Source organism: Scyliorhinus canicula, chromosome 24, assembly GCF_902713615.1.
Source record: "Scyliorhinus canicula chromosome 24, sScyCan1.1, whole genome shotgun sequence".
In the NCBI taxonomy this organism is placed as follows: domain Eukaryota; kingdom Metazoa; phylum Chordata; class Chondrichthyes; order Carcharhiniformes; family Scyliorhinidae; genus Scyliorhinus; species Scyliorhinus canicula.
Genome location: NC_052169.1, coordinates 3,650,580 through 3,675,318, shown reverse-complemented (window position 1 = coordinate 3,675,318; position 24,739 = coordinate 3,650,580). Strand labels below are relative to the sequence as shown.

The window sequence follows — 24,739 nt, the reverse complement described above, 5'->3', positions numbered from 1 at the left end:
AAATGTAAAAAGTGAATATACTTGAAAACTCGAATGATGTGACCTCCCATTCTTGTGTAATATGGAAATAATCAGACAGCCAGCTTTAATTATTATACAACCAGAAAGAGGCAAGTAATCCACATGCATTAAAAAAAAATGAAACCAGGCTCTTACTTCAGCAACTTTATTTCAATTTACCCGTGTTTATGTGTAACATGCAAACTCGACTTTCCTGCGACGAAGGCTAGTTCAGCTTCTAAAATGGAGCAAAGCAAGTCTGGAAAACAGAGTACACAACTTGCAGAACCTGCTTTAAGAGACTGCAAAGTCAGATAAGGAAAGCTTGGTTCTGGCAGCATCAATTGAAAAGACATTGAATGTCCTCCAAATTTGAACTAAGTTCAGATCAGTTGTTTGGGTTAGGAGTAAAACTTATTAATGCACTGACTCCCCCGAAAGAATCCTGACTCAACAGCAGATTTAGTTCCATGAGATATATAGGGCAACTGGATTAAGTTTTTAAAAAATTTGCTTGGAGCTTCACTACCAGAGAATCCTTTGTCAAAGTAACAAGTCAAGGGATATATGCATAGAAGTCCATCCCCAGATAGATGCAGAATAAGCTTTTAGACATCCACTCCTTTTACCATCAAATCCGCATGCAGTGGAGGATCAAGATTATGGTACCAAAGAACAAGCGGAAGGGATTTTGCATGTTGAAGCTGTTAAGTACTTCTTATGAAATTAAGATTCCATTGGAGTGGGCGGCATGGTGGCAGCAGTTAGCACTGCTGCCTCACAGCACCGAGGAACCGGGTCCGATCCTGGCCCCAGATCACTGACCGTGTGGAGTTTGCACATTCTCCCAGTGTCTGCGTGGGTCTCACCCTCACATCCCAAAAATGTGGTCAGGTGGATTGGCCACACTAAATTGCCCCGCCCCTTAATTGGAAAACAAAAAAATGGTCACTTTAAATTTTACAAAGATTCCATTGGATTGGCAAGGCAATGGAAAGCAGAGTGAACCCGTCGTTTGCAAAAACACTTTTAGGTTGAAGTATATACACAATATGCTCATCCCTTGCCAGGAACCAGATCATCTTTTTGACTCCAATATCTTGCATTTTATAAGCCTGTGTCAACCAACTTTCATTTCCCAAGTTTGGATCATCTCTTAGGCCTTCACCTTGGTTTTTCAGTTTTAATATATTGGCATAAAATAAATGCCAATACGAATATTTTAATTTTACTTAGATATTGCTAACCATCAGAAAGTCTATGCATTCCAACTTCCTGCTGAGTAACAGCAACAGAATAGCACGAAAACAGCAGTAGAATTCTCCAGTGTACTTTTTTATCGACAGCATATTGTACTCAATGCAGTGCAACGTTTATATTTCTGTTTCATCATTAGCATTGTAACTGCTCCTCTTGAAGCTTCAAATGCATCATCCTCCGTGCCTTCGCTTTGTTGAAAAGAGACCCACATTATTTCCTCATGCTGGGAAACCATGGCACTCCTTAACCTCCCAGTCTTTCCTATCTACAAACATAGAGGTTCAGAAACTTGGCAACATCCAACCAATAAACACATAACAGCATCTGGCCACAGCTCAGGAACTATTTGCCTCTCCCTCCTGTGTCAAGTTCCAACATTAAAGGGCTGATTTAGCTCAGTGGGCTGGACAGCTGGTTTGTAATGCAGAACAAGCAGCACGGGTTGAATTCCTGAACTGGCTTACGTGAACAGGCGCCGGAATGTGGCGACTAAGGGCTTTTCACAGTAACTTCATACTTGTGACAGTAAAAGATTATTAAATATATTCTAACCAGCCTAAATTGATAGATTAGCCTAATGGCTGGTTAACAGACTGCTCCCTCTATTTTCCCCTAATTAAGGAGCAATTTTGCATTGCCAATCCACCTACCCTGCACATCTTTGGGCAGACATGGGAAGAATATGCAAACCACATGGGACAGTAACCTGGGGCCGGGATCAAACCTGGGTCCGTGGCGCCATGAAGCAGCAGTGCTAACCACTGCTGCCACCGTATCGCCGACAAAAGACATTTTCAAATACAAAATTTTAGGAATTTTATATCATACCTACCCCATTTTCAATACCCCAAAGCTAATTGATTAAATGTTACGGAGGCTAATGTGGCAGCCAGCTTTGCACAGCACAGTCCCACAAACAGGAGAGATAAACAATCAGATGATTTGTTTTGGGTGGAGGCAAATACATGCCAAGAAAATAGGAAAAAACCCCTGCTCTGCTTTTTAAAAAATGCTTTAGGATCTTTTTACCTGTGCCTGAGTAGGAATGCAGGCCTTTGGTTGAATTGAAACAAAACTTGACAACGAGGGCGGCAAAGAAAAAAAAAAAAATCACAGCTTCCAAGAAAATATGATATCCTTATTCTGCCAACCCATGAGTTATACTTGCTAAAGTGTAAAGCTTTGGAAAACAGAATGTGTAAGGTAGTCACTCATAAATCGATTGAGGAATTTGGGGAGAAACTTCTTTACAAAGAGTGGCAATTCACAACCAACCACACGGATTAATTGAGATAAGTGCATGAAGGAGGATTGCAAAGATATGCCGATAGAGTAAGATGAATTAGGGTGGGAAAAGGTTCAGGTGGAACATAAACACCAGCACAGACTTGCTGGGCCAAATGCTGTTTCCATTCTGCTAAATCCTATGTAGTAGTGGCGGCATCATGGCGCAGTGGTTAGCATTGCTGCTTCATTGTGCCGACGACCCAGGTTTGATACCAGGCTCCGGGTCACTGTCCATGTATAGTTTGCAGATTCTCCCCGCGTCTGTGGGTCTCACCCCCACAACCCAAAGATATGCAGGGTGGGTAGATTGACCATGTTAAATTGCCAACAAAAAATCCTACCGAGTAGGAAATTTGAGACCAAACTCCAAGATAAATTTTTTTGAAATGCAATTGCCAAATGTATATGGTCTTAACTCTGCAGTTATATGGACTAACAAGTCTATCTACTACAGATTCCAGTTTAGCCACAGAAGTACTTCAGTATCAAGAAACTTCAATAATTCACCAGATAAAAGATTTTAAAATTGTACAAGGTAATTTGAAGATTAACTTTTTCATTTGATGTGGTTTTCCACCACACTAGCATTGCAAACACCATTAACAAGACAGTTAACCTGTTAAATATTACTTAATAATGCCATGAGTTACCCTAAAACACTTCACATATAATGCAACGGGCTAGGTTGGTACATGCTCATCATAGAACATAGAAAAATACAGCACAGAACAGATAATCATAGATCATAGAATTTACAGTGCAGAAGGAGGCCACTCTGCCCATCGAGTCTGCACCGGCTCTTGGAAAGAGCACCCTACCCAAGGTCAACACCTCCACCCTATCCCCATAACCCAGTAACCCCACCCAACACTAAGGGCAATTTTCATGTGTAGATTAAATCCATTAGACAAGAAAAGAATACACCAGCCAATTCTATGGGGATCCAGTCTTGATGAGTTTTAATAAACTAAGTGCACTGATACAAATACTCATTTGACATTCCATCTTGAGCCGAATACAATGGCTGCATATCACTTCAGTGATACAAAACATTCAACACTAAAGACAATATATAGATGCCAAGAAAAATCTTCAACAGATAACCAATCGAGAACATTATTAAAACGGTTTAAAAATATGAATTAGAAACTGTTTTGCAAGATTTGAAAGTTGCATTAACAATACATACGGACTTCCTAAAAACTATATATTTTAGTAAAGGCCCGACATCAATAGCCTCCACTTGTTTCAAACAAGAACATGCCATCATCTCAGCTTCATAACAAGGTTTGATTACACAAATACCCACATCAGAACAGCTTCTTCCAATTTAAATGCAGATCTCAATAGGGCAAAGCCACAATCTACATTTTGCTGACATCATGTATTGTTGATCAAAGATTAGATTTGTCCTGACAGAATATGCAAAAAAAAATGCATGTGGATTTTTCCAACAATTATAGTACACAAAACTTCAAAAATCCCTTCATAAATTGGAGAGAAAAAGCCCTCAATGTGAGTCGCACAGACAGCTGAACAGTCGAACCATTGTCAATATACAGACCAGCTGGAATTTAAACTGCTAGCACAAAATGAATAGGTAATTTAAATTATTACACTACAGTCACAACACTGGGAAATGAAACCTCAGTGATATCCCATTTCAATTGCCCTAAATTGGGCAAAATGTACAGTCTTCTCTTCCTAATCACTTATAAACTGACAGTTGAACATTTTAAAGCTTAAGTTTAACCTTGTAAAAATTATTGCTGTTTTCATTCTGATAATTATTTTATCCCAATAAACTTCCTTTGGGAAACATTTAACGCAGTACTTCCTGATGATGCAGGCAGTAACCCAGTCCGAGCAGACAGAGATTCTAGTGTTGCTATATGGTTTATTTAGAGTACTGGTACCAAAATGCTCTGGGAAAAATTTATGTTAATGCACTTTAATGTTGCGCCAATAAGCTTCTTGCATGATCCTCATTCATCTCCTTTAATTGCTTCCACTAGTATTTCACTTGAGCGTTATATAGCTCAAAATGCAATATCCATTCCCAATTGCTATGCAGCAATTCCTGCTCGAAGTGCGCACAGATGTCTATGTTGGTTTCATTCAAATTACTAACAGAACGAAGTCAAAGTCATTAAATTTTGAAACCTCAAGTCTATAAGCTTATTTATTAGCACCAGAGAAAGTGGCACACAAATTAACTAAAACAAATCTGGCACATTGCGAGGCATTCCAACCTCGTGTCACCCAATGGTTTTCTAATTCTCTTTGAACATAGCCAGACACTACAAATATGAAGTACTGCATTGTTTACTGTGCAATGCAGCAGTTATCCAAATGGCCCAACAGTTCCTCTAGTTATATCATGCTACAATAGTTTTACCCAAAATGGCAACAACCCTATATACTATAGTGGCGATATTAATCAATTTACAGTACCAATCTGACTTGACTCTACAATGGTTCAGCTGCTAAAAGCAGAGTAAATCAGCACAATCTAAGGAAGCCCCAGATTCAATCCCCCGTCTGTGTGGAGTTAGTTGTTCAGCTGTTGAAGCAGCAGGGCTGCTAAATTGACTTGAACATCTGATCTTTTCGCCCAGTCCACGAGGACAGGACTGGAGCTGACGTTAACGTCTCCCGCTTCAAAAGCAGGTCAACACTCGGGTGAAATAAAAAGACTGCCACTACTGCAGAACTAAATCACAACATGAATCAGCAACTTTAGATTGGGATGGGTCAGGTTTGGGGGATGGGAACAAAAGAGCAGTCGAGTTGGGGAAAACAAGAATTTAAACTGTTCTCTGATATCAAAGTTTGATACATTCCACATAACATCCAAAAGGTTGGGACAGTGTACGTAGTCTGATTTAAAGACAAAATGTTTCAACACAATACAAACATATGCAAAAATTAGAATGCAAAGCAGTATCTTGCAAGGCAAAACAACAGAACACTGACATTCTAGTCCAATGTGTGATGGGGAATGGCAATCAACAATCATTTGCACTCTTGGGTGTTTCTGTAGTAACAATTCAATGCAAACACTGCCACAGTTGTTTTAAAACTAGTGTGAACTTTTACTGTAACAGTAGAAATATAACACACACGTGGTTATTGTAAAAACCAAAATGCCACATTTTTGTAATGTGTAAAAAGAAACCAAAGGCTATTTGCTTTGACTATGTGAAAAGACTCATTTTAACTTCTCTTTCCCCTTGGGAAACAAATAACTGCAGTGATTGGAATACAGAGAAAATACCATTCAAAATAAATTTCTCAGCATTCAAATTACAGTGCACGACATGCAGTGCAGCAATACACTTAGCACAAGAATGGCAATGTAATTACAAGAACAACAATGATTTTTTTAAAAATTCAATAATACGATGACAGTGAACAAATAACTCTTACACAAGGCTTTTCCTAATGAAAATTCCCAAAGATCTTGGAAAATATTGCAACTCCATTTGCAATCAGAAAATCAGTTTATCCCTTGGCGTAGTGGTTAGCACTGCTGCCTCACGACGCCAAGGAACCGGGTTCGATCCGGCCCTGGGTCACTGTCTGTGTGAAGTTTGCACGTTCTCCCCATGTCTGAGTGGGTTTCAAATCCACAACCCAATTTACACTAAATTGCCCCTTAATGGGGAAAAAAAAGAATTGGGCACTTTACATTTTTTTTTAAAGAATCAGTTTATCCCATCAAATGTGATTACATCTGGAGAAAGCATCTTTAAAAAATAGGGTGAAGTACTGATGGTTATAGGGGCAGTTTTGTGCTATGGAGACAACAGCACAGTGGTTAGCACTGTTGCTTCACAGCGCCAGGGTGCCAGGTTCGATTCCCGGCTTGGGTCACTGTCTGTGCGGAGTCTGGACGTTCTCCCCGTGTCTGCGTGGGCTTCCTCCGGGTGCTCCGGTTTCCTCCCACAAGTCCCGAAAGACGTGCGGTTGGGTGAATTGGACATTCCAAATTCTCCCTCCATGTACCCGAACAGGCACCAAATGTGGTGACTAGGGGGCTTTTCACAGTAACTTCATTGCAGTGTTAATGTGAGCCGACTTGTGACAATAAAGATTATATTTTTTTAAATATAAGTAAGCACTTTGCTTTTAAACAATGTTTCTGTTCCTTGCTGATACCAATATGCAACAATACTTGTGCCACAATGCCATTCAACTGTAGCATCAATTACCTCTTAAAAACTAATAACAATATAATTCCACCTCAATGCTCCCTTGGTCTGACATCCTCCCCAATATTTATTATAAATGGAGAATCAGGTTTCAGGATTATACACATTCCCATGTTTCACACAATCACAAGTTTAACATAGAACATAGATATTAACATAGAATTTACAGTGCAGAAGGAGGCCATTCGGCCCATCGAGTCTGCACCAGCTCTTGGAAAGAGCACCCTACCCAAGGTCAACACCTCCACCCTATCCCCATAACCCAGTAACCCCACCCAACACGAAGGGCAATTTTGGACACTAAGAGCAATTTATCATGGTCAATCCACCTAACCTGCACATCTTTGGACTGTGGGAGGAAACCGGAGCACCCGGAGGAAACCCACGCACACACGGGGAGGATGTGCAGACTCCGCACAGACAGTGACCCAAGCCGGAATCGAACCTGGGATCCTGGAGCTGTGAAGTGATTGTGCTATCCACAATGCTACCGTGCTGCACAAGATATGGTCTTGTAAAGGTTAGGTCATGCCTGATGAGTCTACTTAATTATATCCACAACTTCCAAAAGTAAGAGAACTTAAAAATCACAAAACTGAACTGTGACTGTATTGAATTTGAATCAGTCACTGCACAAAAACCACATTGCTGCAAAATGTTGATAATTCGGTTCAAATAACGACAGCAACGACTACTAAAATAGGAGACGTATTCAAAGTCAACAAATTAAATCTTAGAAATTTGAAGTATCAGGTCCATGGACCTAAAGATCTTAAAATCAGTAAATGTTATAATTATGTAATCTTTGTACATTAGTCCATTTTGTTTTTAAAAGTGAACCAAAAGATGCATCTTCTTCAAACACAGCAAGTATTCAAATGGGTGCTGCTTCAAGCCGCACCACTACGTGACACGCACATTTTTGTAAGCAAACCACTTGAAATTCACCACATCTCTTTCCTGGTAAATGGTAACTGTTTTTACTCAGAAGCACGCCTGAAGTTTCAGGAAATGAGCACAGGCTTTGTTTAATCCAGGAATTTGAGCAGCAACCACTCGATTATTTTTGCATGATTGGGAAGAGGTCAAATATGATGCGAGCAAAATTTAACTTTGTACAGTGAATATTGTTGCTGGCATAATTGCCTCTACAAGATGAAATGAAATGAAAATCGCTTATTGTCACGAGTAGGCTTCAATGAAGTTACTGTGAAAAGCCCCTAGTTGCCACTTTTCGACAACTGTTCGGGGAGGCTGTTACGGGAATCGAACCGTGCTGCTGGTCTGCTTTCAAAGCCAGCGATTTAGCCCTGTGCTAAACAGCCCAATATGATATGATGGACACAGTAAAAATCCATTTACTGGAAAGGTCTTCATCTGGTGCTTCATTGCAGGTGGCTGTGAAGGTCAATCCTTGCGGGACAGGGTCTGTGCAAGCATCACACACAAAACTGCTTTCCAATGTTGGGGGGTTTTATTTTGGATATTGGCACCCATCACTAGCTGTAGTGGCTGGACATTATGGTGGGATCTGCCAGCACAGGTGGTGTCATTATTAGCATACAAATATTTTCCCCTCCATGGTGCAATACACAAGATTTACTGCAATCCAAGGCACCTCAAACATGTTGTTTAAATATTTGTAACTTAGAAGTTGATTTTTTTTTAAGAAGATACCCACTATTTTGGGACCAGTACTCAAAATAAAGCACAACTCCTGACCTCTGAAAGCAGCAGTTCTGCTAACTGAGATAAAAAGGATTATTTTGCACAAGCTTTCCTGTTCTCAATGGGTACTTTAAACAAACAGCTTTTCAAAAATCAACCCTGGCTTAGTACTTGAACTCACCAGAGTCAGAATATCATGGGTTCAAGCCTCGCTCCATAGTTTTGAAAACATAGTCTAGGCTGACATTTTACAACAGTACCAGCACTAGTAGTGTCAATAGCCATTTTTCAGATGACAGGAACATACAAATCGCTGGCTAGAAAAGACCAAAATCCATCGAGTTCACTTTCTACCATCCTGCTGGTTGCGCAATACAACGATAAAAGGAGTTGCTGGCTACCCATTGCAATTAATATCCATCAATTCTTTGACAATATGGTACCTGGAAAATTCCAGTGGTGAACAACTTTGGGAAATATAGGTCCAATGTCACCTGTTCCTGCCACAGATTTACACTTTGTTTAAATAAATCATTTTATTCTCATTTTCATCAAATACACAACAAAAGAAAACCAACAACAAATACAGTACCAATCACCCAAAAAGCATGCCCTTCAAGATACAAACCCAAACACCACCCATTCCAAGTAAAACAAAACAACACATTTCCACTTAACCCAAAGTGTTTTAAATGACTCATACATTTTGGGGTGCAGTGTAATGCAAAACCGTGCAGGTAAATGCAAATAAATTCCATGGTACAATACAAAGAGCAATAAAGCTCTCCTGACCAAGCCTTCAATCAAAATAAAATTATCTTGCCAAGAAATAGGAGTAGGCCACCAGGGCCTTCATGCCTGCCCCACCATTCAATACCATCATGGTTGATCTACGCTGACCTCAACTCCTTTTCTGTGCCATTTCCCCACAGCCCTCCATTCCTCGATTTATCAAATATTTATCCACCTCCACTTTAAATACTTCTAGTGATCCAGCCTCCACCACACTCCAGGACAGAAAATTCCAGAGATTCACCACCCTCAGAAGAGATTATTACGCACCTCCTTTTTAAATGACTGGCCTTTTACGAGTGGGAGAGTCTCAAACAAGGGGGCATAGCTACAAGATAAAAACATCTCAGCATCTACCCTGTCAAGCCCCCTCAGGATCTTGTATATTTGCATAAAGGTCACCCCTCACTCTTCCAAACTCCAAGGAATAGAGACCCTAGACTATTTAGTCTCTCTAGGACAACCCTCTCATCCCAGGAGTTAGCCTGGTGAATCTCCTTTGGACTGCCTCCAATGTTACTGTACCTGTTTTTAGGCAAGGGGACCAAAACTGTACACAGTAGGGGCAGCACAGTGGTGCAGTGGGTTAACCCTGTTGCCTCACAGCACCGAGGTCCCAGGTTCGATCCCAGCTCTGGGCTCTGACGGTGTGGAGTTTGCACATTCTCCCCGTATTTGCGTGGGTTCCGCCCCCACAACCCAAGGATGTGCATGCTAGGTAGATTGGCCACGCTAAATTGCCCCTTAATTGTAAAAAATGAATTGGGTACTCTAAATGTATTTTTTTTTAAACTGCAAACCGTATTCCAGATTAGGCCTTACCAACACCCTGTACAATTGCAATGAAACCTTCCTATTTTTAAACTCCAACTCCTTTGCCAAAGGCCAAAACGCCGTTTGCCTTCTTAACTCCTTGGTGGACCTGCCTGCTAGCTTTGTGATTCATGCACTAGAACACCTAGATCCCTCTGTCCTTCACTCACCTGCAGTCCCTCCATTTAGATAACAATCTATCTTTTGATTCCTCCTACGGAATTGCATGACCTCACTTCCCCACATTGAACTCCATTTGCCAGAACCTATCAATGTCCCGTTGCAGAATCACAATATCCTCATCTTTGTTATTTGTGGGACCTTGCTGTGAGGAAATTGGATGCCACATTTCCTGATATGATAAAAAACACGTTACAAATTGCAATAGAAGATTCAATTTCAACAGGTGACTTATTCTGTTCACTTTCCCTCCTACAGTTTTGGACAAGGGTTTGACTTCAAGACTTCTTTTTTAAAATAAATTTAGAGTACTCAATTATTTTCTTTTCCCAATTAAGAGGCAATTTAGTGTGGCCAATTCATCTAACACATCTTTGGGTTGTGGGGGTGAGACCAACGCAAACACAGGGAGAATGTGCAAACTCCAGACCTACAATAACCCCCTGCCCTATTCCCCAAACCCCACCTAACTTGCATATCTTGGACTGTGGGAGGAAACAGGAGCACCCCGGGGGAAGCCCCCGCAGACAGGGGAACAAAGTACAAACCTGGATATATTGTTCAATGAGAGTTGAATAATATTTATTTATCGAGATTGTTTAACTTGTTCCAATTATGATGTTTAAGATACCATTGCTCGGGCAGCATGGTGGCACAGTGGGTTAGCCCAGTTGCTTCGCGGCACAGAGGTCCCAGGTTCGATCCCGGCTCTGGGTCACTGCCCGTGTGGAGTTTGCACATTCTCCCCGTGTTTGAGTGGGTTTCGCCCCCACAACCCAAAGATGTGCAGAGTAGGTGGATTGGCCACGCTAAATTGCTCCTTAATTGGGAAAAAAAAGAATCGGGTACTCTAAAAAAATTTTTTTAAAAAAAAGATACCATTGCTCAACTTAAAATCAGGGTGTATGTTGAATCTATACATGAACCACAGAAACAACTGTAAAAGTGGGTTTTACTTTTGTGGATTCAGTTTCTGCAATTTAGAGATGTGGAGTCAAGGCGGGTAATGGAGATGGAATGCAGGCCAGTTGCGATCTCAGCAGATGCAGAACAGGCTCGAGGGGCTCAATGGCCTACTCTTGTAATTGAAAAGAAACAAACCATTGTAAGCGACTGCCATGTTCTATGAAAAGGCCAAATGTAGCCTTGAGCAAAATTAAACTCATGAATTTTTCATCAAGCTCACTCAGGAAAACTACTCAGTTTGCACTATATAGAAATGACTTAACAGTATGACAAAAATGGTTTAAAAGTGTATTGTGTATTGAAGGTCATGGTACAGAATTGACATTAAACACTAACCGCTTCGTCAGCAACCTTCCTTGTTCTAACCCCAATGAAGTACATTTCTGCAGGAAGTACGGTGTTTAATATGGGTTGAATGCATACTGTAAAGTCCTAACTAAAATCAAGGAGCTCGGATATCAACCTAAAATGTCACAAGTGTGATACAATATAAAGAAGCCAATGTCACCAGGCACGCACATTCTCAAGCCTTTCATGAGCTTCCATCATACTTTTTCCCACACTAATTCACTTCCCTCTTTTATTGGAGATTTAAAGCTTCAAAACAGGTCTCTAGACCAGCAACACCAGGTAATGGAAAGGCGTGAACAGCACACCAAGATCGCAAGACACCATAACACTTTCCCTGACGCTTTATGAGATTAACAAAACAGCAATACTCATTTAAACCTCCCTGACATTACAATGATTGTACTCCCTGCTTCCCAAATTGCACAGACAACATTCTGCTACATTTCACAATCTGAAGCTCAAAATGTCATGAAAGAATAATCTGTTTAGTGTTCCAATTTATGTTGCACATTCTGCACCCCCATCTCTGAACACAAGAAATAACAAGTATTTTTCTATGTTCTATGTAATACAACAACCTGAGCCTCCCTAAACAAGAGTTTAAACAAGGCCAAAGTCAGGAATATACAAGTTGCAGAAAGAGAAACTCCACAGAGGCGAGTGCATCACAAGCAGACAGCCGTTAACTCGCGTCAAGACTTTGATCACTTCAAAACATGGGTTAATAATTGTTTAAAAAATGCCATGTGGGATAGTTGATAGCGCTGAAACTTAATGACATTAGGAAACTGCTATACTCATCTTCAGTTTCGATATTTTTTTTAAAAATTGCATTCCGAGATATTCCCATAAAGATTATATAAAATTCTATAAAACTGGTACTGGAAACACGAGCATCTGTAGATAGTGCAATCATTATTTTTAATTCAAGGTATACCAAAAAACCAGTACACATTAGAACATAAGAATATTCACACGGGTAAATTAAGGTGTATTTCATATTAAACTCAATGATTAATGCATCAGTTCATGGGACCCACTCCTGGGTATCTCTGGGCTAAAGACAAAAGGTGAATAGGTCTGCAACATAATTCTGAACTTGGGTATACGGAATATTGACTAATATCTAGAAATGAGTTTATAGCAGTGTGAAACACTCCTTGTCCAATGGTCTAGGAAATTAGATTCTGCCGAGTTCCAGGAATGCTAGTTTGCTCCACACTTGTAATACAAGATAGGAACAAGTGGCAACATACATCAACAAAGTACACAACATGGTCGATAGAGATTTGATACTACGGCAAAATAATGCCAAAAGGAATCAAAATTATACAAAAGGTGTTATTTTATTACAGTACATAATCCCATACTCAAAACATGTGGAGTCCTAACAGAGTAGCAGATCTCATTCCAAAACTTATTTAAACACACGGCAGATTCAGGAGTATAATATTGATCCTCAGATACTGCATCAGTCCTGCAACATTAAACCAAAACAACATGGCAAAATAAGTCATGGGTCATGAAATTACAGAGGAAGCCATCTATTCTATTCAACTTCTCACGTTTTAAATTTCCAAAAGCAACCAAGAGTCAAGAGATGAAAAATTCCAGATGAAAGCACATATGCTGTTGAAACAAATCATTTTTGCCCATTCCATTGAACTATATTCTAAACCTGAGAACGGGTTGCGAGAACTTTTTGATGCAGAACAAAAATTAGAGCCTCAGGACACAATGATAAAGATCACTGATTGCACAAATCTCCTGCTCACAACATCTTTATGTGGCAAATGCTTGGCTTGGTCTTGTAGACAAGAGAAACAGAAAATCTAACTCGGGGGCAATTATGTTTGTAACTACATTACATGTATAGAAACAAAACAAATTGAGACTGAAAATACTATTGCATACAAAGGGTTAGTGCAATACAGAATGAGTAGCAAATGGCTACTTGAAGCAAAATCAGGGGCAACTTTACGCCAAGGAAGTCAATCAGCCCATCATCTGTGTCACATCTCACCATTACTTTGCCCATTCCCTTTTCCAATTTGACATTGCACCGGTTTCATTAGATCCCATTTAAAAGAAGTGATGGTGGAGTTGGTTTGGAGTATATTTAAGGATGTGTGTGTGTGTGTGTGTGTGGGTGTGTGTGGGTGTGTGTGTGTGTGTGTGTGTGTGGGAGGAGGGGGGTGAGGGGGGAGGGGGGTGGGGGGTGAGGGGGGAGAGGGGGGAGAGGGGGGAGAGGGGGGGAGAGGGGGGAGAGGGGGGGAGAGGGGGGGAGAGGGGGGGGGAGAGGGGGGGGGGGGGGGGGGGGGGGGAGAGGGGGGGGGGGGGAGGGGGGAGGGGGGAGGGGGGAGGGGGGAGAGGGGGGGGGAGGGGGGAGAGGGGGGGGGAGGGGGGGGAGGGGGGGGAGGGGGGGGAGGGGGGGGAGGGGGGGGAGGGGGGGGAGGGGGGGGAGGGGGGGGAGGGGGGGGAGGGGGGAGGGGGGGAGGGGGGGAGGGGGGGAGGGGGGGAGGGGGAGGGGGGGGGGGGGGGGGAGGGGGGGGAGGGGGGGGAGGGGGGAGAGGGGGGGAGAGGGGGGGAGAGGGGGGGAGGGGGGGAGAGGGGGGGAGGGGGGGAGGGGGGAGGGGGGGAGGGGGGAGGGGGTGAGGGGGGGAGGGGGTGAGGGGGGGAGGGGGGAGGAGGGGGGTGAGGGGAGGAGGGGGGTGAGGGGAGGAGGGGGTGAGGGGAGGAGGGGGGTGAGGGGAGGAGGGGGGTGAGGGGAGGAGGGGGGTGAGGGGAGGAGGGGGGGGTGAGGGGAGGAGGGGGGTGAGGGGAGGAGGGGGGTGAGGGGAGGAGGGGGGTGAGGGGAGGAGGGGGGTGAGGGGAGGAGGGGGGTGAGGGGAGGAGGGGGGTGAGGGGAGGAGGGGGGTGAGGGGAGGAGGGGGGTGAGGGGAGGAGGGGGGTGAGGGGAGGAGGGGGGTGAGGGGAGGAGGGGGGTGAGGGGAGGAGGGGGGTGAGGGGAGGAGGGGGTGAGGGGAGGAGGGGGGTGAGGGGAGGGGGGGTGAGGGGAGGGGGGGTGAGGGGAGGGGGGGTGAGGGGAGGGGTGAGGGGGTGGAGAGTGAGGGGGAGGAGAGTGAGGGGGAGGAGAGTGAGGGGGTGGAGAGTGAGGGGTGGAGAGTGAGGGGGTGGAGAGTGAGGGGGTGGAGAGTGAGGGGGTGGAGAGTGAGGGGGTGGAGAGTGAGGGGGTGGAGAGTGAGGGGGTGGAGAGTGAGGGGGTGGAGAGTGAGGGGGTGGAGAGTGAGGAGGAGGGGGTGAGACGCGGTGAAGCGCGGAGACGCTGCTGCTGCTGTTCCGCTCACCTTGCCCAGGTTGGTGAAGCCGTGCTGTGCGGCCACCCGCTCGGCCTCCTGCTGCCCCCCGGCGATCCTCACCGCCCAGGTGTTGCTGTAAAGTTTAGCGGCCGCGGAGGCGGCGCAGAGCGCGGCCAGGGTCCAGCAGGAGAGGGCGGCCCGCGGCCCCCACCCCATGCCCGAGGCTCAGTGAGCGGCTGGCCCCGCGCTCCGGCCACCGACTGCCCGCTGGCTCCCTCCGGGGTCTCGCCGCCGGGGGTGCGGGTGTCAGGGGAGGGGGTTGGTGAGAGCCCGGCCCGCACCGTCCCTCCGTCCCTCACTCCCTCCCTCACTCACTCACTCTCACCCCCTCAGAATGAGGAGCCGGTCACTCACTCCGTGAGGTAACAAAAAAAAGAAAACAATATGGGCAGCAGCGGCCGGCGCCGGGCCCTCAGCAGCGGTGCCGGGTGTCCATGGTGCGGGGTGGCTGGGGGTCGGGACACGGACACCGGCCTCTCGCGCCCCCCCCTCAGCTCCGAGCGAACGACCCGGTTCCCGCTCGGCTCGCGCTCCCTAAGCCTCCCCCCCACCACCTCCGCGGGCGCATGCGTGCAGGCTGGGGACGCGGACGGCAAAGGGAAAACATCTAGCCGGCCCCGCCCCCACCGTCCTGGCCCCGCCCCCACCGTCCTGGCCCCGTCCCCTCTGGCCTGGCCCCGCCCCCTCCGGCCTGGCCCCGCCCCCTCCGGCCTGGCCTCGCCCCCTCCGGCCTGGCCTCGCCCCCTCCGGCCTGGCCCCGCCCCCGCCATTCTGGCCCCGCCCCGCCATTCTGGCCTCGTCCCCTCTGTCCTGGCCCCAGCCCCCTAGCACCGCCCCCACCACCCTGGTCCCGCCCCCACCACCCTGGCACCGCCCCCACCACCCTGGCACCGCCCCCACCATCCTGGTCCCGCCCCCTCTGTCCTGGCCCCGCCCCCTCCCCTGGCCTCGTCCCCTCTGTCCTGGCCCCAGCCCCCTGGCACCGCCCTCACCACCCTGGCCTCGCCCCCACTACCCTGGTCCCGCCCCCACCACCCTGGTCCCGCCCCCTCTGTCCTGGCCCCACCACCTTGGCACTGCCCCCACCATCCTGGCCCCACTCCCACCATCCTGGCCCCGCCCCCTCTCGCCTGGCCCCGCCACCTCCAGCCTGGCCCTGCCCCCGCCATCCTGGCCCCGCCACCTCTGGCCTGGCCCCAGCCCCCTGGCACCGCCCCCACCCTGGCACCGCCCCCACCACCCTGGCCCCCGCCCCCACCACCCTGGCCCCGCCCCCACCACCCTGGCCCCGCCCCCTCTTCCTGGCCCCAGCCCCCTGGCACCACCCCCACCACCCTGGCCCCGCCCCCACCACCCTGGTCCCGCCCCCTCTGGCCTGGCCCCAGCCCCCTCCCCCTTGGCCCCAGCCCCCTCCCCCTCTGGCCTCGCCCCCTCTGTCCTGGCCCCAGCCCCCTCCCCCTGGCCTCGTCCCCTCTGTCCTGGCCCCAGCCCCCTGGCACCGCCCTCACCACCCTGGCCTCGCCCCCACTACCCTTGTCCCGCCCCCACCACCCTGGTCCCACCCCCTCTGTCCTGGCCCCACCACCTTGGCACTGCCCCCACCATCCTGGCCCCACTCCCACCATCCTGGCCCCGCCTCCTCTGGCCTGACTCCGCCACCTCCAGCCTGGCCCTGCCCCCGCCATCCTGGCCCCGCCACCTCTGGCCTGGCCCCGCCCCCTCTTCCTGGCCCCAGCCCCCTGGCCCCGCCCCCACCACCCTGGCCCCGCCCCCACCACCCTGGTCCCGCCCCCTCTGGCCTGGCCCCAGCCCCCTCCCCCTGGCCCCAGCCCCCTCCCCCTGGCCTCGCCCCCTCTGTCCTGGCCCCAGCCCCCTCCCCCTGGCCTCGCCCCCTCTGTCCTGGCCCCGACCCCCGCCACCCTGTTTCCAGTTAATAACCTTTATTGGGCCGCAAGGTGGCACAGTGGTTAGCACTGCAGCCTCACGATGCCAAGGTCCCAGGTTAAATCCCGGCTCTGGGTCACTGTCCGTGTGGAGTTTGCATATTCTCCCTGTGTCTGCGTGGGTTTCACCCCCACAACCCAAAAAGATGTGCTGGGTAGGTGGATTGGCCACGCTAAATTGCCCTTGATTGGAAAAAATGAATTGGGCACTCTAAATTTATCAAAAAAAACACTGCAATGAAGTTACTGTGAAAATCCCCTGGTGCCCACACTCCGGCACCTATTCGGGTACACCGACGGAGAATTCAGAATTTACTTAACAGCACGTCTTTCGGGACTTGTGGGAGGACACCCGGAGGAAACCCACGCAGACACAGGGAGAACGTGCAGACTCCGTACAGACAGTGACCCAAGTCGGGAATCGAACCTGGGACCCTGGCGCTGTGAAGCAACAGTGCTACCATGCCACCCTTCCTGTCCCGGTCACCCCCCATAGCCTTCAATATCCTAACCTGGCAAGAATCTATCCACAGAAAATGTTGGACGATCTCAGCAAGCCTGCCAGCATCTGTGGAGAGAGAGAAGGGATGTTGAGGCTTGGTAACTGGCAAACCCTCTGAAAGAATAAAAAAGGGCCTTTATAAAACAGTGCCTTCTAATTCTGGGGCCCACTCCTGAGGGAACAGCCTTTCCACATCCACCTTCTCAAAGCTGTTCAGGATCTTATGCACTTCAATCAAGTCACCCCCTCACTCTTCATGGGCGACAGGGTAGCACAGTGGTTAGCATTGTTTGCACCTTCTCCCCGTGCAGAGTCTGCACCTTCTCCCCGTGTCTGCGTGGGTTTCCTCTGGGTGCTCCGGTTTCCTCCCACAAATCCCGAAATATGTGCTTGTTGGGTGAATATTACATCCTGAATTCTCCCTCCATGTACCCGAACAGGCGCCAGAGCGTAGCCACTAGGGTATTTCCACGGTAACTTCATTGCAGTGTTAACGTAAGCCTACTTATGACACTGATAAAAATTATTATTAGAAACTCTGATAGAAAGAAGCCCAGTCTGTCCAACCTATCCCCTCGTTCCAGGTATCAAGCTGGTAAATTAAAGCAAAATATTGCGGATGTCTGAAATCTGAATCAAAACAGAAAATGCTGGAAAAGCGCAGCAGGTCTGGAACGTCTGGATGGAAAAAACAGAGTTTTTTAAAATAAATTTAAAGTATCCAATTCATTTTTTCCAATTAAGGGGTAAGTTAGCATGGCCAATCCACCTACCCTGCACATCTTTGGGTTGTGGGGGCGAAACCCACGCAGACACGGGGAGAATGTGCAAACTCCACACAGTGACCCAGGGCCGGGATCGAACCTGGGACCTCGGCGTCGTGAGGCAGCAATGCTAACCACTAGGCCACCGTGCTGTCCAGAGAAACAGAGTTAAAGCTTCGAGTCCGTATGACCCTTCTTCAGAGCTAAAGAGAGGGAGAGATACAATGGATTATAAACTGTATAAAATGGTGTGGAGATGCCAGCGTTGGACTGGGGTGAGCACAGTAAGAAGTCTTACAACACCAGGTTAAATCCAACAGGTTTGTTTCAAACACGAGCTTTCGGAGCACTGCTCCTTCCTCAGGTGAATGGCGAGGTATGTTCCAGAAACATTTATATAGACAAAGTCAGAGATGCCAGACAATGCTTGGAATGCGAGCATTTGCAGGTAATTAAATCATTACAGATCCAGAGATGGGGGTAACCCCAGGTTAAAGAGGTGTGAATTGTCTCAAGCCAGGACAGTTGGTAGGAGTTTGCAAGTCCAGGCCAGATGGTGGGGGGTGGATGTAATGCGACATGAATCCAAGATCCCGGTTGAGGCCGCACTCATGCGTGCGGAACTTAGCTATAAGTTTTTGCTCGGCAATTCTGCGTTGTCGCGCGTCCTGAAGGCCGCCTTGGAGAACGCTTACCCGGAGATCTGCGGAATCAGCAGTGAAGGGCATTCAGCACGGTAGCATTGTGGATAGCACAATTGCTTCACAGCTCCAGGGTCCCAGGTTCGATTCCCGGCTTGGGTCACTGTCTGTGCGGAGTCTGCTCATTCTCCCCGTGTGTGCGTGGGTTTCCTCCGGGTGCTCCGGTTTCCTTCCACAAGTCCTGAAAGACGTGCTTGTTAGATGAATTAGACATTCTGAATTCTCCCTCAGTGTACCTGAGCAGGCACCGAGTGTGGCAACTGGGGTATTTTCACGGTAACTTCATTGCAGTGTTAATGTAAGCCTACTTGTGACAATAATAAAGATTATTATTATTAAATGACAAGAAACAGGAAAGGTGGGCTCATGCCTGCGGAAGATTCTGCAAAGCAATCGTCTTGTGTCATACCCTCCATGAGGACCACGGGGAAGTTTTCATTGATCTCCACATGGGGCGCGTGGAGTACAATCTCTTCACATAGGGGGCAGACGCCTACACTTGGGACTCGTTATGAGCAAAGGTTAAAGGCAGACCCATCTACGTCCTCCCAGCGAAGGATTGCACTGGGAAAGAGATGCTGCATTATGCAGACCACTGTAAATAAATCTATATAACCATCACGTCTGCATCATTCTACCCAATCTGTGTTTAGTCTACCCAATGTAGAGGAGAGAGCGTTTGAAGCAGCCAATACAGTGAACCAAATTGAAGGAGGTACAAGTGAAACACTGCTTCACCTGAAAGGAGAGTTTGGGGCCTTGAGCAGTGAGGAGATAAAGGGGCAGGTGCTGCACCTGCGATTGCAAAGGAAGGTGCCATGGGAAGGGGATGGAGATTTGGGGGTGATGGAGGAGTGAACCAGGGTGTCACAGAGGGAGCGGTCCCTGCAGAATGCTGAAGGAAGGGGTGGGGGTGAGGGGTAAGTTGTGATATCATGTTGGAGTTGGTGGAAATGGCGGCGAATGATCCTTTGAATGTGGAGGTTGGTCGGATGGAAAGTGAGGACAAGAGGGAGGGTTCTGGGAGGGAGGGGTGTGGGAGATGAGTCATACCGATTTGAGTGCCTTGTCAATCACGATGGGGGGGGGGGGAACTTCAATTGAGGAAAAGGACAGATATGTCAGAGGGACTGTTATTGAAGGAGGCATCATTGGATCAGATGTAGCAGAGACTGAGAAATTGGGAAATGGGATGGAGTCCTTCCTGGAAGCTGGGTGTTCGGACTGTGTTCGAGGTAGCTTTGGGTGTCAGTGGGCTGGTAATGAAAATTGGTGATCAGTCTATCACCCGAAATAGAGACAGAGAGGTCAAGGAAGGCAAAGGAAGTGTCAGAGATGGACTATGTGAAGGTGAGACGGATGGAAATTGGAAATATGTAAACCTCCTCTGAACCTCCACTGCTTTTATACCCTTAGTTAAATAAGGAGACCAACACTGCACACTGTATTCCAGATGTGATCCCATCAATGTCCTGTATAACTGAAGCAAAACATCCTTACTTTGATTCTTGTCTGTGATTCCTCACCATATGCACATGCAAACACCCCCCCCCCCCCACACACACACACGCGCACACACACACACGCACACACACACACGCACACACACACACGCACACACACACACGCACACACACACACGCACACACACACACTCATACACACACAACTACACACACACACAGTCCTGGCTCGCATGAGTTCCATTCACCTTTTACTCACCGACCTATATTTGCTCCTTGTTTTTATTCTTACAGAGGATGCGGGCATCGCTAGCTCGGCCAGCATTTATTGCCCATCCCAAATTGTCTTTGAGACGTTAGTGGTGAGTTAGCTACTTGAACCACCAGACCATGGGGTGTAGGTACATACACAATGCTGTTAGGAAGGGAGTTCCTGGATTTTGACTCGGCGACAGTGAAGAAATGGAAATGTGTGACTTGGCAAATATTGGTGTTGCCAGGAATCCGCTGCCCTTGTCCTGCTAGGTGATACAAGTCATAGGTTTGGAAGGTGCTGTCATAGGAGCCTTGGTGAGTTACTGAAGTGGATCTTGTAGATGATACGCACAGTTTCCACTGTGCACTGGAGGTGGAGGGAGTGAATATTTAAGGTGCTGAATGGGGTGTCAATCAAGAAGACTGCTTTGTCCTGGATGGTGTCAAGCATCCGAACCCAGACAACCTTTTGGTTCCCAAACCAACCCAACACCTTCTCCGCATTGGTCACCCAATAGTAAAACAACAGGTTCAGCAGCGCCAGCCCTCCCCCCAACCCCCCATCCTGCCTCTCCAAAAAACCCCTCCGAATCTGATATGGCCACCCCGTCCATATAAACCCTGTTGTGAGCTGCACCAGGCCCCAAAAGAACACTTTGGGCAGAAAGACCAGAAGGCACAGAAACAAGAACACAAATCTTGGCCAGATATTCACCTTAATCACCTGCACCCGGCCCGCCAGAGACAGTGGAAGGCTGTCCCACCACTGCAAATCCACCCTCGCCCTCCTCGCCAAACCAGTAAAGTTCAGCTTGCGAAGCCACGTCCAGTCCCGCGCCACCTGAACCCCAAATAGCGAAAGCTCATCGCGAGGGCAGCCCCCTCACCTCAGCTGCCCCTCTCATTGGGCCAACCTCAAAAAACTCACTCTTCCCAATATTCAACCTATATCCCGAAAACAAACCGAACCTCTCCAGTATCCCAGAATATCACCCACCACTGTCCCCGGATCCCTTACATACAACCAAAGATCATCAGTGTACATAGGTGCCCTGTACTCTATTCCCCTTTCACAATGCCTCTTCATTTGAACCAGATCGGTTTTTACGACAATCAACAATTCTCACTATTACCAAGAATATATATTTTTTAATTCAAGGTTTTAGCAATCGACTAAATTCCAGCAGCTGCCATTTACCCAGAGCAGTTAGCCAGGGTCTCAGAATTACTCGCCTTATTAGACCATCGCTTCCCCGAGTACATCATATTTGTATAACTAACTGAATGAAACGTCAGCTGAGATAAAGCATTTCATCATATCGTTCAGATAGAGGCACATAAATCCACAGTATGGATCCTGAACATGGCCAATGTAGCCATCGGAAGGTCCAGGCCGTGGACGGGTCAAGGGGTCTGTTTGGACTGACTGCCCGCCTCGTGCCTTTGCCAAGGTCTCTGCCCAGGTGTTCCTGGAGAGGCGGGGCTAGGTGTTCACCGGTGCTGTCGGGTCCTCCCATCACCGAGGGGGACTGAACTGCATCGTCATCCCTGGTAATAAGGGCCACTTAGTTTAACTTTGTTACTAACTTACTCAAAAGAGGTACAGATCCTTAGAGCAAATTGGACAGAAACTTCAGCTCTATACCACGTTGCCAGAGCAAAAAGCCCCAAGGTGTCTCCCAGGAGAACAGTCAGAGGATTGATACCAAGGCAAAAAACTGAGATGCCAAGGAGGGGGATTGAGTGCGAGGGTGGTCAGGGGGTTGGTGGGAAGTAAAACCTTTTTGGAAGGCTTTCCTGCTGTCACCTTTTGAGGTCATTCCCTCAACAGTTTCTTCAAGCGGATACATAGACTGTCCAAACAAAGACCCAACAGAGCTCCAAGGCCCATGTTAATAGGGTACATTTAATATTTTTTTATTGAATTTACAGTGCAGAAGGAGGCCATTCGACCCATCGAGTCTGCACCACCCTTGGAAAGAGCGCCCTACCCAAGCCCACACCTCCTCCCTATCCCCATAACGTAACCCAGTAACCCCACCTAACTTTTAGGACACCAAGGGCAATTTAGCGCAACCAATCCACCTAACCTGCACATCTTTGGACTGTGGGAGGAAACCGGAGCACCCGGAGGAAACCCACGCACACACGGGGAGGATGTGCAGACTCCGCACAGACAGTGACCCAAGCCAGGATTCGAAGCCGGGACCCTGGCGCTTGAAGCAACAGTGCTAACCACTGTGCTACCGTGCCGTCCCTTGTGAAACTGTCAGAACTCACTCACTAAATGTGGCTGCTGGGAGGAATTATTGGATCTCACACAAAATGAAAAAGGAACAGCGACTTACATTTATCTAGAAACATTGGGAATCTCCCCCCAAGCATTTCATAACAACATTATCAGATAACGACCGACATTAAGCCACAAGATGTTGAGTCAGGTCAAAGCTCGGTCAAAGAGGTAGGTTTTAAGGAACAGAAATGGGGAGAGAGAGGTGGAGAAGTCTTCGAGAGGGATCAGCGAGATTAGGCCCAGGCAGCTAACCGCACAGCCATTGATGAGGAAGCAATTAGAATCAGGAATGTGCAGGAGCCCAGAAATAGAGAAGCTGTGGAGCTGGAGGAGATTACAGAAATAAGGAAGGGTAAGACTTCCTGGGGATGAGAATTTAAACTGAAATGTTCCGAGCTCGGAGCTGACATGGACTAGTGGGCACAGAGGGCAGAGTAAACAGGAGTTGGTGCCAGTTAGGAGAGGGGGCAGCAAAGATTTCGATGAGCTCAAAAATAAACTTTGGAGATCAGGTTTTGAAGACAAATATAATTGCACGGAAAAGTGTTTAATGATGGTCATTAGAAGACTGATGCTGAAGCCAGAAAACATATTAATGACAAAGCAATGACAACTTAAATTAATCTAAAAGTGGATGTGCAAGGTTGGAATTCGCTGCTCCAAACAACAGAGGTCATTCAGTTTTTCAAGCCATAGATCAATGGATTTTGGGCACGAGTGGAATCCAGGAATTTGGGGCCCTCCCAGTACAGTGGAGTTGAAGCAGAAGATTGGTTATCATCCTATTCATCGGCTCAGTAAGCTGGGAGGATGGAATTGCCCTGAAGCACTATACACCTGTTCCAATTTCCAACGTTCAAACATGCTTTTACCTCTGAGCTGCTTCTCTCTGTGGTTTTGGCAGTCCTGACTTGACCACAGGACTGATCGGCATCTAACTGTGTCAGCAACAAAAGATACACACGTTACCACCTTCGGGAAAATACGCTGTGGTCGGACTAGGTTCTTGGAAAAGCAAAAAAACTATTGAGTTAGCTAATTTCCTGCCATTTTGGTTAGGTCGACGGGCAAGAATTTCCACTTCCGGTTTTTCTGATTATTCTCAACGGATTTCCCCCCTTTTTTTTACCTTCCTAGTCTAAAATTGTTTCCGCACGTTCAACACGCTGACTCTCACTGGGGTACAGGTTCCACACATACAGACACTCACTGGGGTATGGGTCCCACACACACTGACTCTCACTGGGGTACAGGTTCCACACACACTGACTCTCACTGGGGTACGGGTCCCACACACACTGACTCTCACTGGGGTATGGGTCCCACACACACTGACTCTCACTGGGGTACAGGTTCCACACACACTGACTCTCACTGGGGTACGGGTCCCACACACACTGACTCTCACTGGGGTACGGGTCCCACACACGCTGACTCTCACTGGGGTACAGGTTCCACACATACAGACACTCACTGGGGTATGGGTCCCACACACACTGACTCTCACTGGGATACGGGTCCCACACACGCTGACTCTCACTGGGGTATGGGTCCCACACACGCTGACTCTCACTGGGGTAGGGGTCCCACACACATTGACTCTCACTGGGGTACGGGTGACACACACACTGACTCTCACTGGGGTACGGGTCCCACACACACTGACTCTCACTGGGGTACAGGTTCCACACATACAGACACTCACTGGGTTATGGGTCCCACACACACTGACTCTCACTGGGGTACGGGTCCCACACACACTGACTCTCACTGGGGTACGGGTCCCACACACACTGACTCTCACTGGGGTACGGGTCCCACACACACTGACTCTCACTGGGGTACGGGCCCACACACACTGGCTCTCACTGGGGTACGGGTCCCACACACACTGACTCTCACTGGGGTACGGGTCCCACACACACTGA

At 47.8% G+C, this 24,739-nt stretch overlaps 1 protein-coding gene across 1 annotated transcript in view; it reads right to left on the bottom strand.

Annotated features, from left to right (window-relative positions):
* LOC119956907 (furin-like) overlaps positions 1-15,466 on the bottom strand; it is a 127,710-nt gene extending 112,244 nt beyond the window's left edge. The window contains exon 1 of the mRNA XM_038784466.1: positions 14,879-15,466. Within this exon, the coding sequence (XP_038640394.1) occupies positions 14,879-15,046 (168 nt within the window). The 5' untranslated portion in view covers positions 15,047-15,466. The remainder of the gene's footprint in view (positions 1-14,878) is intronic.
* Between the last annotated feature and the right edge of the window lie 9,273 nt (positions 15,467-24,739).